The sequence below is a fragment of the Nicotiana sylvestris genome, chromosome 4 (assembly GCF_000393655.2).
Source record: "Nicotiana sylvestris chromosome 4, ASM39365v2, whole genome shotgun sequence".
NCBI lineage: Eukaryota > Viridiplantae > Streptophyta > Magnoliopsida > Solanales > Solanaceae > Nicotiana > Nicotiana sylvestris.
The window spans coordinates 100,045,673-100,062,467 of NC_091060.1; the positions used below are offsets into that span (position 1 = coordinate 100,045,673).

Consider the following 16,795-nt stretch of genomic DNA (forward strand, 5'->3'; position numbering starts at 1 on the left):
ACAAGAAGCCCAAAAGACCCCAGCTCGGAAAGAACGGGAAGTTAATCTTCATGTTATTTTCGAAATGTTGCAGGCACAACAGTTGGCTATCGCTCAGTTGCAAAGCCACCCCAAGACTCCCAGTACAGCAGTACCGGAAACAGCTCCCCCAGCCGAACCAATACTCGAGAGATCGAGCAATAACGGATCGATAGCCGACCCTGCCATAGTAAAAATGCTTGAGGATCTCACCAAAAGGATCGAATCGGGTGAGAAAATGATAGCAGCCAATGACAAGAAGGTCGAGACCTACAACTCTAGGGTCGACTAGATCCCGGATGCACCCCCGATCCTTAAGGGTGTGGATTCGAAGAAGTTCTTACAAAGGTCGTTCCCCGAAAAAGCGGCCCCAAAACCCATTCCAAAGAAGTTCAGAATGCCGAAACTCCCTAAGTACAACGGGACCACAGACCCTAATGAACACGTTACTACCTATACCAGTGCGATAAAAGGCGACAATATAAAGAATGACGGGATCGAGTCCGTCTTACTGAAGAAGTTCGAAGAAACGCTCTCGAAGGGGGCCATGATGTGGCATCATAACCTTGCTCCCAACCATATAGACTCACTTACCGTATTGGCAGATTCCTTCATAAAGGCACACGCTGGTGCCACCGAAGTGGCGACAGGAAAGTCCGACGCATCCGAAATTAAGCAAAGGGAGAATGAAATGCTGCAAGGATTCGTATCTTGTTTCCAGACGGAACGAATGGAACTACCCCCGGTCTCCGATGATTGGGCAATACGGGCCTTCACTTGAGGCCTGAATGAACGAAGCGAGGTGGCTTCACGACAGTTGAATCAAAACTTGATCGAGTATCTAGTTAAGACATGGTTGGATGCCCACAACCAGTACCAGTCGCAAATCAGGGTCAAGGATGACTGGCTGGGAGCCCCCTCGGGCTTAGTATACCCAAGTAGCCCCAAGATGCAACGTACCTCGCAACGATCGGAGAATGGATTGAGGACAATATCCTCGAGGACTCATAAACAAAGCTAGATTCGACGGAGACACGAGGCCAGCGGGGGCGCCTCGCCCATTAGAATACAACTTCACTATCGTTGTATCAGACATTATGTTCACCGTCAGCAAAACCAGGGATACCAAATGGCCCAGGCCTATTCAGTCGAATCCTTCTCAAAGGATCACAGCTTGGTATATGAACTACATAATACGCACGGCCACAGGACCGAAGATTGCCATCAGCTCTGAAAGGAAATAGCCAAGCTACTCAATAAAAATCACCGCCGAGAACTTTTGAGCGATCGGGCTCGAGTTCAGTTCCGAGTAAGAAAAGTGGCCAAGAAGAACGAAACAAATGGGCCGCGACATATTACTGTGATATTGGAGGAGCAATGACACTCTCCAGGAACTTGTAAAGAGGAGGACAAAAATGTCCATCACAAGAGAAAAACGGACCCGGGGATATGTATCCAAAGATACCCTCGCATTCGGCGAGGAAGGCTCCAAAACCTCGCCCCAACCTCGTAACAACATGCTGGTAACTTTCTTCCTCGTTCAATTTATTTTCAAATAAAATATGTGCTCATGAATTCAGGTGGCTCAACCAACATTATCACGTCGAATTTAATAGAGCGGCTCGAACTGCCGGATAAAATCACGCCTGCCTCTCAAATCTTCGGCGGATTCAACATGACGATCGAAACGATGAGAGGAGAGGCCATTCTCTGTCAGCATGGCTGGCGTAAACCGGAACGCTGAGTTCCATATCGTCAAAGGAGACACAAGGTATAAACACCTTATTCAGATGGCCGCAGACGCACCGCGTAAAGGCAGTACTGTCCCCTCTTTGCCAAATGATGAAATCCCCACCAAGGGACGAAATTAAAACCGTCAATGGGGAGCAGCACACGACAAGGGGAGTGTCCGCGTTACGTAATGTAGCGCGGACACCGATATCTCCACTCTCGAAAGAGTCGAAGGGTAATCAACCCATGTCTTCGGCTAAGCCCGATTAAACATAGTGGAGGGCCATACAGAATCCTCGCTCCAAAATAGCAGGGACACGTCAGACCTTGGAACATCGCCTGCACACCCCGTGATAAGGTAAGACCACCCCCCCTCCTTCGTTATTTTACACTAACACATATGCAGGCACCCAGTTGGGGCATTCAAAAGTATTAACTCAACCCGAAGATCCCAAGGCCTTGGCACCCGTTGCACTCTTTCTCCTCGGCTAAGCTTTCGCCCCGAAGAGGGTTCCGCCGGCAAGGTTCTTAACGGGGCAATGCCTCGCCTATGGAGGATCCGACAAGCTTGCAGGGCTCCTTTTGCAATCAACCCCGAACATTGGAGGGCATCCTTTTTGAGAGGCCATCCGCTCGGAAGAGTCGGGGAACGACGGACTAAGTTCCAACAGGAAACAATGTACCGGACCAAACGGTCAAAAAAGCCGTGTCCACACAAGCTGGGCTCACGACAACAAAACAACATGTACTTATGCCAAATAATCAAAGAATACCCTTCGCCAAAGTGTCTCGTACTCCAAAGAAAGTTCAATATTTTCACAGCAAGGATTCCCCCACTGAGAACGCTCTGAAATACTCAGAGACTAGCGTCAATAACTCGGCACCCACACGACCACAGGGTCGGAATCTCCAAAAATATAAGCCCTTAATGAGGAAATTCCGAGCTCACGACTAACGGCCTTCAAAGCCTAAGCCAACTGGATGACTCGGAGACTGTTGCCAATCACTATTCACTAAAAAACCTGAGGCCATAAGACCCCGAGCGGGCAAACTCAGTCTAGCGAGATCTATTTTACATAACAACAAAAAACTGTAAGACCTCAACGGCATGAAAAAACTATAAGACCTCAACGGTATGACAAAACTGTAAGACCTCAACAGACATGAAAATTTTGTAAGACCTTACTACAGGCATAAAACTCGGTCCCGAAGTTTAGGTTATATATCGCATTTGTAAGACTCCCGAAAGGGCATACCCTCGATGTAGATGCTTAAACTACCATACTATGGATCAAAATGGCTCCGTCCAAACACAAATAACTACGGTCAATATGGCTGCACTAGCCAAATTAACGCGACTCGAGGATGCCCGACCGTCGCTACAAAATCACAGGCCATTACTTCGAATCTACTTCGAAAAGAACTGGTTAAAATAGGCTACCCTTGACAGGCAAACGAGCTTCAAGAGCCAAACCGACGATGGGTCAGGCAAAATCATTTCAAAAAAGTCCTTAACGAGAGGAAAACAAAGCCTACATATGCCTAAGGGCAAAAGCGTAAGAGCCATTGTCGCCAGCCAAACGAGCCTCAAGGCCGCACACTAAAAGGTCGCAATGACCAAAAGCGTAAGAGCCACCGCCACCAGCTTAAATTTTGAAAACTTGAGGATTAAAATGAGCTCGAGTCGTAACCCGATTCGGAGATCGGATCCAAAATAGTTAACTATACATGCCTAAGGGCATGGCGTAAGAGCCATTGTCGCCAGCTTCATGAGCCTCAGGGCCACATACCTAAAAGGTCGCTTCAACCCAAGGCGTAAGAGCCACTACTGTCAGCAGAAAAAAAACTTGAGGGTCAATTGAGCTCGAGTCACAACCCGACTCGGAGACTGAACCCAAGATAGTTAAAGTGCAAAATGCCCAAGGGCAAGGTGTAAGAGCCATTGTCACCCACCCATGCAGATACAAAAGCTTGAGGGTTGAGTAGGCTCGGGTCAAAACCTGACTCGGAGACTAAACCCAAAACAGTTGAGCAAAGCATAAGAGCTCTAACGCCAGTTTGCGATAAAGGCCGCATCAATCGAGCATGTAAGAGTCTCCGGGCCTGCCTTATGAGCCCCAGGGCCATATTACAAATCTAAGGATTCTCACCAACTCTGAAACCGGTCCGCCTGGTCAAGAACAAAGCAGAAAGGGGTACAAAAGAAACAAAACCTCAAGTTCGTTGTTATTTACAAAATGTGAAAAGGTACATTCCCCATCTACAAACTAGAAGGTATCGCATGCAAAGTGGAAAAATCTACGCCCCACCCCTGAGGGCTATGACCTATCAGCCTCATCTTCACTCTCCTCAACATTAGGCAGAAGTGATCGAGCATCACGCTCGTCCGCCCTCGCTCGAGCCAGCTCTTCCGAGAGAACAAAACCCCTGGCGCCAATCTCTTCAAGTACCTTTTTTCGGGACCTGCAATGAACATATTCCTCAATCCTCTCTTCGCGATCAAGGGCCCTCTTCAACTCGGCTTGGGCATTAGTAGCGTCCTTCAAATGAATCGCCATCTCCTGATCAACCTTAGTCCGGCTCAATGCTGCTTCAGCCCGAGCATCAACGATCTCAGCCCTAACCTTCGAAAGTTCGGACTCAAGCTTCATGATCATATCCGCTTGAATTGAAGCATTGTCATGAGCCAAGTAGAGTTGGGCTTCGAAGGCAGGGACTTTAGCCAAGGCACCTTTCTCCTCTGAAGCTTGAGCCTGCATCTGAGCTCTTAGCTCGCCACGGTCATTCCTAGCTCGGTCGGCTTCACCCCTAAGGTGCTCTAGAGCCTCCGTTTTTTTCTACAACTGAGATAGGCAAAAAGTTAACCTAAAAGGTTAAAAGGCAAAACGCATACCACGAGAAGTTACCTGCTCCATCAAATAGCTCACGTAATTCAAGATCCGGTACACCTCAAACCGCCAGTGCATCAACTCAACTTCCTTCTCCTCGTAGAGGAGCCTAAGGGACTTACCCTCGTCCAGAGCTTTCCAAAGCGTAGCCCCATGACAGAGCAACTCAGACCTAAGCCTGTCAAAGGCCTGCAGAAGAAAAACTCGATAAGGAAGGGAAGACGCGAGATGTGGAAGACCTATGCCAAAACTCACCGCGAAGTGAAGCCGGCGGACTTCCTCGAAGGCCAAGCACACTTCTGTTGGTCCAGCCCCCTCGGTCCTTGAAGAACCAACCTCGGTCGAATCATGATCACTCGGAGGAACCACCACTCCAAAACTGGAGACTTTAGGAAAAACAGGCTCGAGCGATGTTTTCTCCCCGAAGATGCGGACCCGTTCAGCCTCGCTAAAAGCTCCATCACACTGCGAGTGCATATCCCATTTATCACCATCATCCCTTGGCTCGGAAGCTGACAACTCCTCCCTTTTCGGAGGAGCACAACCTCACCCCTGGGGACCTTCTGATACCTACGACGGCAAGGTCAGTACATAAAAAGAGGAAAATGTCATCTCAAATATACGAAGGCCAATGTAGAAGCAACGTACACACATACCTTGGTATTTCGCTTCCCATCTGCCCCAGGACATAGGTCACCACCTACGCTCGTCGCAAGTCGAATGGGTCGCCAACCTCCGGACCCAGTCGGGCATATCGGGAACTTCACCCGGCACCCATGAAGTTACTGCAGAAAAGGAGGAAACATAATTACTAAACTGGCCTTCGCCATGAGTGAATTTGAGAAAGCACGCAGCACTCCACTCACGCATATAATTCCATTCCTCGGGAATGGCATAAGTTCCATGGGGATAACGTCAGTCGTTCGGACCCGGACGAATCACTGACCCACTCTCGATCCCCATCCTCTTCATCATCTACGACAAAGGGCGTGGACGAACAACACCGCAAGGTTAGCAGGCCTCGATGATGAAAGGGTCGGTACAACCTGACGAGGTGACTGAGCGTGAATTCAAGTCCAACCTTCTCCGCAAAGAATCTCATCATCAGTACTAATCACCAAAATAACGGATGTATCTGCGCCAAAGTAACCCGATACTTTAAGCAGAAATCAAGCACGACCCTATCAAGGGGGCCTAGTGCAAAAGGGTACAAGTATACATTTAGGAATCCATCAGCGGGGTCCGTAATACCCTCATCCGGGGAAAGCGCCTGCAACACTACCCCCTCGCCCCATCCGCAGTCTCTCCTCACTATCTCTAGATATTCCTCTCTTACTGAAGATGTAGTCTTCAGAGTAAACTCTCGTAGATCCTGAGCATTGGGAGTGGAACTCTCCCCCTGCCGGGCAGGCCATGAAGTAGCAATCATGGCTATGGTAGAACTAGCAAACTGAAGCGGGATCCTACACAAGCGCTTTTGCGCTTAAGGTAACGAAGGACTCGACGCCAGGGCAGAAGTATAACTACCTAAAATAATGGAATCTTCCAAGAAACGGGAGCCACCCCATATATATGTAGGGAACAACAACGATTTGCCTACCCAGGATAGGCCCGGGGTGTCCAACGGCTTCGGTATGGATCCCGAGGTGATGCTTGACCCCGAGGACCTTCGTTAGAAGAAAGTTAGGCCCCAAAAGATCAGCGACATCGTCTCTAGTCCCGAGAAGGTATCCGGCCTTGAAGGTTTCCTCTCAAGGAGAAAAATAAGCACTTCGAGATCCGTCTATGAGGGCTCGACCTCAGGAAGTCGCCTAAGTATGAATAACCCCTCCTCAAAGACCCGCCTACAACACCTTAAAAGGTTATCTACATCAAGCTCAAAGTAAAAACTCCAAGTGCCCGAAGTTGGCTTTCGCTTCGGTGCTCTATCTCCACGAGGCTCGAGGGCCCCGATGATCCAAGTTTACTGGATTGCTTCAGGCTTGATCCTGGGAACAACGATGAGCTTGGAAAGGAGCCATTTCTATCGACCAAAGACCGAAAAGAATATCGACGATCTTCAATAGCGACATACATTCAAGATCCCCACAAATGCACAAGAATACACAAGAATATGGCAAATATCAAAAGCAGAAGTAAAGAAGATGTCCTTTTATTTCATAAATATTGGCTTACAACGGCCCCCCGGGGGTCCTTACATATAATTACAAAAGCCCGCAAGGGGTCCTTACACAGAAACAAAGAAACAAAGGGGTATACACCCATAGTGAAAACCTAAGAACCTAGTCCATCCTTAAAGGTTCATATCAGATATCAGTATCCCCGAGCGTCGCCTCCTCGAGCTCGCATCCTCGGAGGCAACTCCTTTGACCGTCATCTCCTCTAGGTTCCCAGCTCAATCCCGCAGAAAGTCCTCGCCGAGGGAGAAAATGAAGAAGAGGAAAAGGGGGGGATGCAGAAGAGGCAGAGAAAAAAGACATAGCCCGCCGTAGCCAAAGGTTGAAGATTCGGCGGGCCCTAGCCTTAGCGACCGGTTGTGCCATTTTATCCCTCGGGAAAGAAAAAACCCAAGGGATGAAGTGCCACACCAGGCCAAGGTAGGAGAGTGAGCAGCGGTGCATAGTCCGGATAACTTTCTAAAAAAGGGGAGAGTCGATTCCCAGTCTGTCGTCACCTCGAGCCAATAAGGACAACAATAACAATCGCAACAACAACGGCAGCGACGACAAAACGATATAATCTCGACCGACAAAGGGAAGCTCAGGCAAGGGGCCACAATACAGCCTATAGGAGCGCTGCCAAACGACCTTGAGCCCATAAACTCCAAACATGGTGATCAACAATAGAGGAGGATGGTAAGGAGAAAGGGATGAATGAACAAATGAAGACACTTGGATAGAAAAATGACACCGGAACACCCCATTTATAGGAGATAATGACACGGTCGTCGAGGCCTTTGGAAGACTGCTCGGCGGACGCAATTACTGCATTCTTGAAAAACCGAATCGACAGCGGTACTTTCACATTGGAGAACGGGAATCGACAATGCATTGAATGATGTCGAAAAGGCAAGTCCAGGGGATATCCCAGTTATCGTAAAAACTCGCGCCATAGGTTGCGTCATCGGTATGATGTCGTCACAGGAAGCTCGAGGAGTCAGGTATTAGAATCGTTTTCCATCACTTCGTTCTGAGAAACGCGGAGACTATCTGTATGCGGCGAAACTAGAAGGCCTAATTTCTTACTATCGAGTCACTTCAGAAGAACACCTCGAAACCCCGAGGACGCGAAGCTGTGACCGAGTTCCCTCCCTCGGAGCTCGTCAAGGTCCGACTTAAAGAAGATACAGATCGAGGCTAGAGTCAAATGGGGAACTCCCCAGGAACATGGCTAAATCTGATAAAGTCGACCTACCCGGAACCTGTGCCAAGGCGTCACGTCCAGCCGTCCCATCTCCCCGCCTTTACAATTAATGTATTTTGTACTATTACGGGATTCCCCTCCTATATAAAGGGGATCCTCATCACTTTGTAAGGGGCTACTGTTGCTCCAACTACTCCAATTATTCTACGCAAAGTCAATAACAACTCTCTCTCTCACTTTTCTCTCTAACTTACTCGCTCGAGGCTACCTCTTCATCTATTGTCTTCATACTTGTTCTTCATTTATTGCTTCATATTGGCCATAAAGAGCCTCCTTCAATTATATTCTAACTATTATTCCCTTTTCGGTTACCCCCGATAGCTCGAACTCGAGCTCAAGCATTGGCCTCGAGGCCCCTCATCGGTCAGTCTAGGACCGGATAACAAGCCCCCAGTTTGATTACTACCTCATTTTAGTTCGTATTTCGTTGATTAAGCTTCACATACCTAACATCCACTGCTCTAACAACTAGCATAAAAATATATCACATTTTTTTAGAGTCCCATCAACAAATTTAATTGTTATTTTCATATTCATGGTAAACACCAATGTTATAAAAGTAGTGCAAAAATATCCTTTCTTAGTTTAATAAAGGGTATGCACTATTTTTATAACGTGGAGGGTAATGAACTAGTAAGGTATAAATGATTATTTTCTAAGAGGCGTAATTTTGACCCTTTACCGTAACTATTTTTGGTGTATTAGAATATTCAGGGGTTGAAATCGGGGAGTTGGAGCCGGTGAGGGTCTGACAAAGGTTTTTCTTTTCTTCATCCCCGCTCTCGTTCTTTCAGCCTATATATTTCACCGCACTGCTTATACGCTCTCCTATAAACCAAACTCCCTACGTCCCATATCCAGACAGCTTCTTTCTGGTCATCTCAACTTCCAACATAGCAGCAAAAGCCCGAGCTCAATCAGCAATCAACGCAATCTCTACTCCTTTGAGGTAAGATTTCCACAAATATTGTCTTGTATTTATCTAATTACAGCTTCCAATTTTTTACAACTTTAAAATTTCTCATACACCTTTTAATGAGAGAACTGTACTAGACTTCATCATAATACGGCAAACCTAGTGTTTCTATCTCATAATTGACTCGCTACTCTAGGATCTTCCTGAGAACTGCGCTAAAGAAATTATCTTTGTACCTGGTCAACAAACATTTGCCTCGAAACACTGTCTAATAGATTCCTACATAATCCTATTGTCTTGGTACATGTTAGTTTGAGCTTGTTCAGTATGCACGTTGGGTGTTCGATGAAAATCCTTGTCACTTAAAGACACTATGGATTGGGCCAATTTGACGTGGCTTCACTTAGGTGTTTAGGCGGCGATTCCATATCTTCTCTATGCAAGACTTCCCCCATGTCTCTGCTGGACTGGCATGCAGTATTAACGATTTAATCATGTATGACTGAAGTGAAGAATCCATTTTCTATGTTGTAAAGTAGGATTAATATTCTACGTTTAAGGGTTGGCGAGTAAGTGCACATTCCTTCATTACTGTAGTGTGGGGGAGAAGAGGAAGGATTTAAGGAAGCAAAGTACGGGACGATTGGAGAGTGTTTTCAATCTCTATAAATCTGGATCTGAATAGCAGACTTTCTTTTTTAGTTGCCATTAAGTCGCAAAAATAATATCAGGGGAGGAGGGATAATAATTTTCTATGGAACAAAATAATTGGCCCCAAATTGGCCCCTTCTCATTTTCTGCTCCTCCCTTGCATTCCCTTCTGTGAATCGAATATTTTGCAGGTTATTATTGTCCTTTGTGGATTGTGCATACTAGCTAATCATCTGATACAAATTAGTTTTTTTCTAAACTGCTTCTTAGCCATTTAAAGCTTCTACAATTTGGCATTTTAATTAATGCTGTAAATGAATGAATCTAGGATATGCTGAGTTGTCTTGCTAAGGAAGGGTGTTTTGGAAGATTTTGAGAAGTAGCATTGAAGAGGTAGAAATTTGAACTGACGAAAGAGGATGGAAGGCACATTTACCAATATTCCTCTTAGGATTTAGTGTCGGGCCTGCTTTCTGTGGCAATATTTTAAAGGTTTTGGACAAGTGTCTTAGCCATTCTAGAAGGCTATGCTAAGTGGCAAACTTGATCAGCCACTTTCTTGCCATGCACAACAAATTTACATACAATTACAATTATAAATAACCATCATTTGGCTGCACAATTCATCCACCATCAGAAGTGCTTTTCTACTTAGCCTTCTTCTCTTTCTTTCTTAACTTCTCTTATTTCCATTTTTTTGTCCTATTCTCTTTTCAATCTTGTTGGATTATTGTAATATAAATATTTTGCTGATTCCTGTAGCCTCTAAATAAAATAGAGGTAAGCTTGTTTAGTCCTGGAGAAACCTTTCACACTGCTGAAATAGTTTCTTTGGACGGTGCCCAGCACGACTCAAGCTAATTCGTGTATCTACTTACAAAGAATATTGAAACAGTGTTATTGAAATTCTTGCTCTCAATTACTACACTTTCAACTCTAAGTGTGTCATCTTTTGAATGTAGCCCGAGTTCAAGATAGAGATACTTCCTTAGAATAGTCCATCTAGTTTGAAATTATCAGATTCAGTTCAAGACAACCAGAGTATTTGGCATGAAAGTTTTTCCAATTAAAAGGTAGACCACATGCATAATGACATATGCATTCAGAAAAGGACCACTTTCTGCAGAATTTTATCACCTTCCCAGCTGTTCCCTATTTTTTTTTTTTTTGATTTGCACCGGGTGTCCGAGTCTCTACGAGCCCCGACTAATCCCGGGGGTGCACAGGCCCTCGGCAAGGAGTTTCCCGCAAGTGCACCACGGTTAATTCAGGTTTTACCCAGTCCGATGGCCCTCAGAAATTATTTGCACCCAGTGGGTTTCGAACTTGAGACCTTGAAAGGGAGCAAAACCCAAGGCTCAAGTTAATTGCCACCAGGCCAACCCCTGAGGGTTAACTGTTCCATGTTGTTTCAGATCAAATCTTTTCTGCTGGTTGCATGAGTAGCTATTTAATAAATAGACCTTGGGTCTAACTCAACCCCAAAAACTAGCTTCTAAGGTGAAGATTACCCAAGACCATATAATTTTAGATCCATTTGTTAACTCCCACCCGATGTGGGACTCAGCACCCCCTCGCACGCCTAGGACTGGACATTTTGAGCGTGGACAATATAATTGAGGGCCCAACATTGGGTAAAGTGGGATGAACCTGGCTCTGATATCATGTTAAAGAAAAGAAATGGACTTTGATCCTAACTCAACCCTAGAAGCTAGCTCATTAGGTGAAGATTTCCCAAGATCATATTTGTTAACTCCCACCCAATGTGGGACTCAACGGTAGCAATCATCTATTCTATTCTTGATTAATGATGCAGGTGCTTACTTGAGTTCGAATGGTAGATCAATGAGAGAACAGTCATTGCATTTTGTTTGTTTCTTTAAGAGTTTTAGGATGAAACACCATGTCTTCTAGTGATCTATTAAATTGTGAACAGGTTTCTCAAATTTTCTCAACTTGGGGGAAGCTTCCCCGGAAAAAGAAAAATGGGTTGACAGAAAAGCATTTTGTGAGAACATTCTCCATTCTTCTTAAAAATGGAGTCCTGAATTGGATCAGTTCACCCAATGCTAAAGCCACACCTCAGTTTATCTATTTCTTCCTTTTTCTGCTTATTGAAGACATTGGTTATGACCTACTATGGATCCTTCTCTCACCAGTCAACTTGTGCAGCAATAATATGTGTCTATGGAACTCATCCTTCAAAGACTTCTGTATGCAGATGGACTGATTCTTGGCCAGCTTTGGTATCGTGTTAATATTTGACCCTTCAAAGTCTTGGAACTGGGAGACATTGGATATCTATGTTCGATATTTGAAGCTTATGGATGACCATACTGAACAGCCACTTCCACCTGGAGTTTCTATGTCAAAATCTTCACCGCTTGTGCCAACTTATAATCCTGCAGCCCATTTGACTCACTCCTTTCAGAAAACTGCTAATTCTCATTACAATGCTGGCAATGGCGATGGCACTCTTTTCCCTGTGGCCCCTTCTATACAACCTTGCTCTGAAGCTTTTCGTACCTCTGGACAAGAGTTTTCTGAGGCTGTACTCAATACGTTGCCGTCCAATTTGGAATCTGTTAACGGATTAAAGTTGCAGCCACAAAGTACTAATGATCTTGAGAGTGCTGCTCAGAATGCTGTTTTGCATGAACAGGTCTGTTGTACCCTATTGATAGGTGCTTTATTTCTTTCTTCTTTTTTATTGATCTATATTTGTTTGCCTGCACAGGAAATTGCAGCTCAGAAAGTAATACAAAGTCAAAGGTTTGTCTTAATTGGCTTCCATTTAAAATTTTATGAAGCTAAAACTATACTAAACAAATGGATGTTTTACGAAAATTTCACTTCTCAAATCCAGAGAAGCAAGGGCTGCAAGCGGACCTGAAGATAGTTCAGATATTTTCTCTGGTCGTCATGACCCAAATGCTTTAAAGGTGTTTTGAGTCTGTTTTGGACTCTTTGTTACCTTTGTTGTGATATCTCTCACGGTAGCACATTTTCTAGTTGCCCGTTCTAAATCTATCTGCTAACTGCAATTTATAGGAGCATTTACTCCAAATGACGGCAGACCATCGAGTGCAAATGGCCTTAAAGCGTGGCAAGGCGTCACAGCCCGAGGAAGGTTTGTATCGTGGTGCAATTTATATGGAACAGTTGATATCCTTGTAATGATGTCACAAATCAACACATGCAATAAATATATTTAAAACCTTTTTTTTCCACTTTCAATATTTTCTCATGCCATGAAACAACTGAAATATACATTTTACCAATGGTTACTGCCAGAAACAATGTCCCTTTGAAATGTTTTGGCAGTGATTGGAAAAAAAAAAACCTTTTCCCTCCCAAGTCCCAAATATAGATGTATGTCTATTTGCACCGTATGAAGGCACGGAAAGTCAACAAGATGAATTTTTAACACCTATTGGCTTTATCTGCATGATCCTCACTCTTTTACCTTTTGTTTTATGTGCTAATTTTGGCTGATTTTGTTGGGAACAACTCATCATGTTACCTTGGAGGAGGAGTTAATAGGTTTTTTATTTCTACATATGAAAAAAAGAGGTACTGTATTTTATTAATTGCCAGCAACAGTGAATGCTGGAAATAATTATGTCGAAAAGTATTGCAACATTAGAGATTGTGTAATCTGCCCAAAAGCCAATCATGAGTTCATCATATTTACTACAGCCGTGTTGCACCAAAAGATAATAGAAATGTGCATTTGTGCTTGACATTAATTACATATTCCTTTTCATTTTCAGAAAGTGTTGACTTTCTTTCTTCCACTTAGACCACCAAATCGCTGCTGAAATTTGAATTTCTTCTCTTATATTTCTCCCAAAACCTACAAACAAACATGCCATTTCTAGTTGGTGACTCCAGTGTGATAGCTCAGCGGGAAAAGGGAAATGAAACAAGCTATCAAAACTAGATAGAAATTCCTTATCAAAAAATAATTAGATCAAAACTTGATAGAAATTAGAAGATAGAGATAGAAATAGAGAAATAAAGGATAGAATCAAGCAATAGATGTAATTAGCCAAACACAGATATATTAAACTTGAGCCCTACTAACTAACAATCAATTACAAGATTATAACCCAATGGGAAAGAGAGTGTGAACTCATACATGGATTACCTACTTGAAGAATCCAAGGGAGATTCAATTTGAAGAGATAAAAGGTTTTCCCCTACAACTCACATAGAGTTTCAACATCAATAATCATCAAACACTAGCTAAGAAATGGAGACTTAAAACTATTTAATACATAAAATGGTGGCTTGTATTTGTAAATATTTTTGTTAGGTACATGAAATTTCTAATAGCTTGAACAGGCTGCTTCTTGGTCATGTAATGAAAGTTGGAGCCATTTATCTCAATGCTCAAAAACTCTTTTTTCCATTCAATTTTATTTTGCATGGGCCTCCGATCATCTAATGGTTGTGCATGCCAACTCCCCCAAAAAATTTCATTGGGAATTGGCATGGATTAGAATATCATTTAGTTACAGTTTAATATCATATGTTTTGTGTTGAAATTGTAATATCATTAAATTAAGGATGTTTATAAGGTTGAAATTTTTGATTGGACTGCTTTACCTTCTAATTTCGCCTCTTGTTTGCAAATATACGTTTATTTCTAACAAAGACTTGTTTGACACTGTTCATGACACTAGTGAAAGCATTCATGGAAAATTAGCTTACAGTGAGCAAGCTAATGCAGACTATCAAATGAAATCTGGTTGTTATTTAGAGAAAATGTTATCCCACTACAGCTTAACTCATTGGTGAAGAGTTTTTCAAACTTTTTGTCCTAATGGCAATGATGTCTGTTGTCATGATCAGTTGATGTGCTTTCAGTTTACATTCAAAACTGAAAGTTGTAACTCCTAAGCTTTATCTAAGTTCTTTGCAACTCAGAGTTCAGGCTCTCTTTAGATTGTAATAATAGATTGATACTCTACTTATCTTATCTTATGAACAAAAGTAATAGATTGATTCTGTTAGCATAGTGATTACCAGATCTCGTATGAAACTGGATCTTGTTTCTTGTTTGGAAAAATTTGGGAGTTGAACCACTTTATAGTTGACCCTACTATGTTTATCTATGGTGATATTATACTGTTGTGGAATTTACTCTGAGAAATGGTAGGGTCAATGAGATTTAGATTTTGCTCACTCCATCTCTTCTCTATATTGAACAAATCCACAGCAGGCCTAAAATTGGAATAATCCAAGCAAATAAAGACTAGAGTATTCCGTGGTAAATAGCGTCACCAAAATAGACGGGGCTTTAGATTTGGCATGGCTTTGTAAAACAGTTATCTTTCATGGGTGCCCGTACATGATTAGTAGCACGAAATTCAAATCACTGTTTCTGCCCTTTATGAAGTTCTTAGTATGGACATTACTTTTATCAGAAAAGTGTTCTTATTTAGGCATTGACAAGAAAGAAAAGGAAAAAATTAATTATGGAAATTATGGCCAAACGTCACCCATTTTGAGGCAGAATTTCACATACTGGGGAGACAGGTTGCTTCTTTCCTTTTCACAAATATTATGCTCTAGAACCGTATTATGAAACTTGGAAGTGTAACAAGAGGTGTTAAATAGTTCTAGATGGATAATCCTCTTCAGTTATCCTATGATGAGTTAGTTCGATTTGACTTCAAATTTTTGTGTTATTACAACAGGATGAGGAATGGTTAAATTTCTCCTTTGCCAGGTAATATGGAAATTGGAAATGGATATGGTGTGCCAGGTGGAGGTGCTTATTACAGTGCTTCAAATCCCGATGTCTCGATCTCCAGTAAGACTGGCTTCCTGTTTTGTGGCCAATGTATTTATCATCTTGTTCTAAATTCTATATTATATTCTCTTGTTTTATTTGTTTTTGCCTTTTCATATTCAGAGACAAATACAATCACTGGTCACAGAACAAATCAACATGGTACAGAGCCTACTGGGGGTCCTGGACATAATTCTGCTGGTAAAGAGTTGCCTGAATACCTCAAGCAGAAGTTGAGGGCTCGAGGTATTCTGAACGATGATTCAAAAATAGAGAACCTTGCCATATCAAGCAATGTAAGCTGATTATGATTTATGCATTACACACTGTCCTCCTAGTCCCTGTTTAAATTTGACATACTTCAAATGGTCCTGGGCGACTGGAATCCTGAATTAGACTTCTTTTTGTCTTCTAATTTTTGTGATAAACCAAGATTTCTTTTTTGGTTCTTATGAGATACTTGTTGTTAATGCCTAACAACCTCCGTTTTCTGAGAGCTCATTTTTCATTATCCAGTTATCCTCTTCATACTTTGTCTCCAAATGAAATTTTTCTAACAACTCTCTCTGAAATAATCTGCACATTTCAGAGCTCAATGGAACAATTATCAAAGACATCAGATACCAATTTGCCTGTGGGATGGGTGAGTTATGGCTTACTATACTTGCTTAAGCTTTCCCTTTGAAGTTCTTAATTTATTGCTTTTTTGTGTTAGACAGCTATACCTGAATATAATTACGGGGTATTGGCTTATGATTGTTAAAAGCTTCAATCTAATTTGATTTTTATTGATTGATATTTTGGGAATTAGAGCATTTGTACTCTCTGCTTAAAAGCCATATCTACGACTACAAGCCACTCATTGGAGAATCTCGGGCCAATAAGCTACGACTACGAAACGAATTGGATCAGGTTCAGAGCTTGAGCTATTAAAAAAAGAGCCAATTCAATGCTCAAGTCAAAGGGCAGAGTCCACTTATTCAATAGAAGAGAAGCCTGATCGCATATTAACTGGGCTAAAATAGCATCTTTTCTATCAATGCTAATAATAAGCTGGCATGCATCCTGTGCTGTGGAGTTGAATGTTTTCCTAGTACATATCTGGGTATGCCCTTGGGTGCTGAGTTAAAGAATGTTTAACATATGGCAGGGAGTGATAGAAAAATGTGAAAAAATTGGCCCCATGTAAGAAGCAGTAACTTTTTATAGGAAGGATGTCAAGACAAAAGGAGAATCCATTTGATTATGTGGGGTACAGTTGCTAAAGGCAAAAGACAAGAAATCTGGTGGCTAGGGAGTCAAATATTTGAGACTTCAGAAAAAACTTTGTTGTTGAAATGGCACTGGAGATTTAAAGATGGGAAAATG

At 42.8% G+C, this 16,795-nt stretch overlaps 1 protein-coding gene across 2 annotated transcripts in view; it reads left to right on the forward strand.

Annotated features, from left to right (window-relative positions):
* The first annotated feature begins 8,774 nt into the window (after positions 1-8,774).
* Positions 8,775-16,795, forward strand: part of LOC104234057 (uncharacterized) — a 34,797-nt gene continuing 26,776 nt past the window's right edge. Inside the window, exons 1-9 of one of the 2 annotated variants that reach the window (XM_070172129.1) lie at positions 8,775-9,009; positions 9,956-10,020; positions 11,849-12,289; positions 12,365-12,399; positions 12,494-12,569; positions 12,679-12,757; positions 15,365-15,448; positions 15,551-15,723; positions 16,017-16,070. In XM_070172129.1, the coding sequence (XP_070028230.1) occupies positions 11,951-12,289; positions 12,365-12,399; positions 12,494-12,569; positions 12,679-12,757; positions 15,365-15,448; positions 15,551-15,723; positions 16,017-16,070 (840 nt within the window). In that variant the 5' untranslated portion in view covers positions 8,775-9,009; positions 9,956-10,020; positions 11,849-11,950. The remainder of the gene's footprint in view (positions 9,010-9,955; positions 10,021-11,848; positions 12,290-12,364; positions 12,400-12,493; positions 12,570-12,678; positions 12,758-15,364; positions 15,449-15,550; positions 15,724-16,016; positions 16,071-16,795) is intronic. The other variant, XM_009787551.2, reaches the window with a different exon arrangement.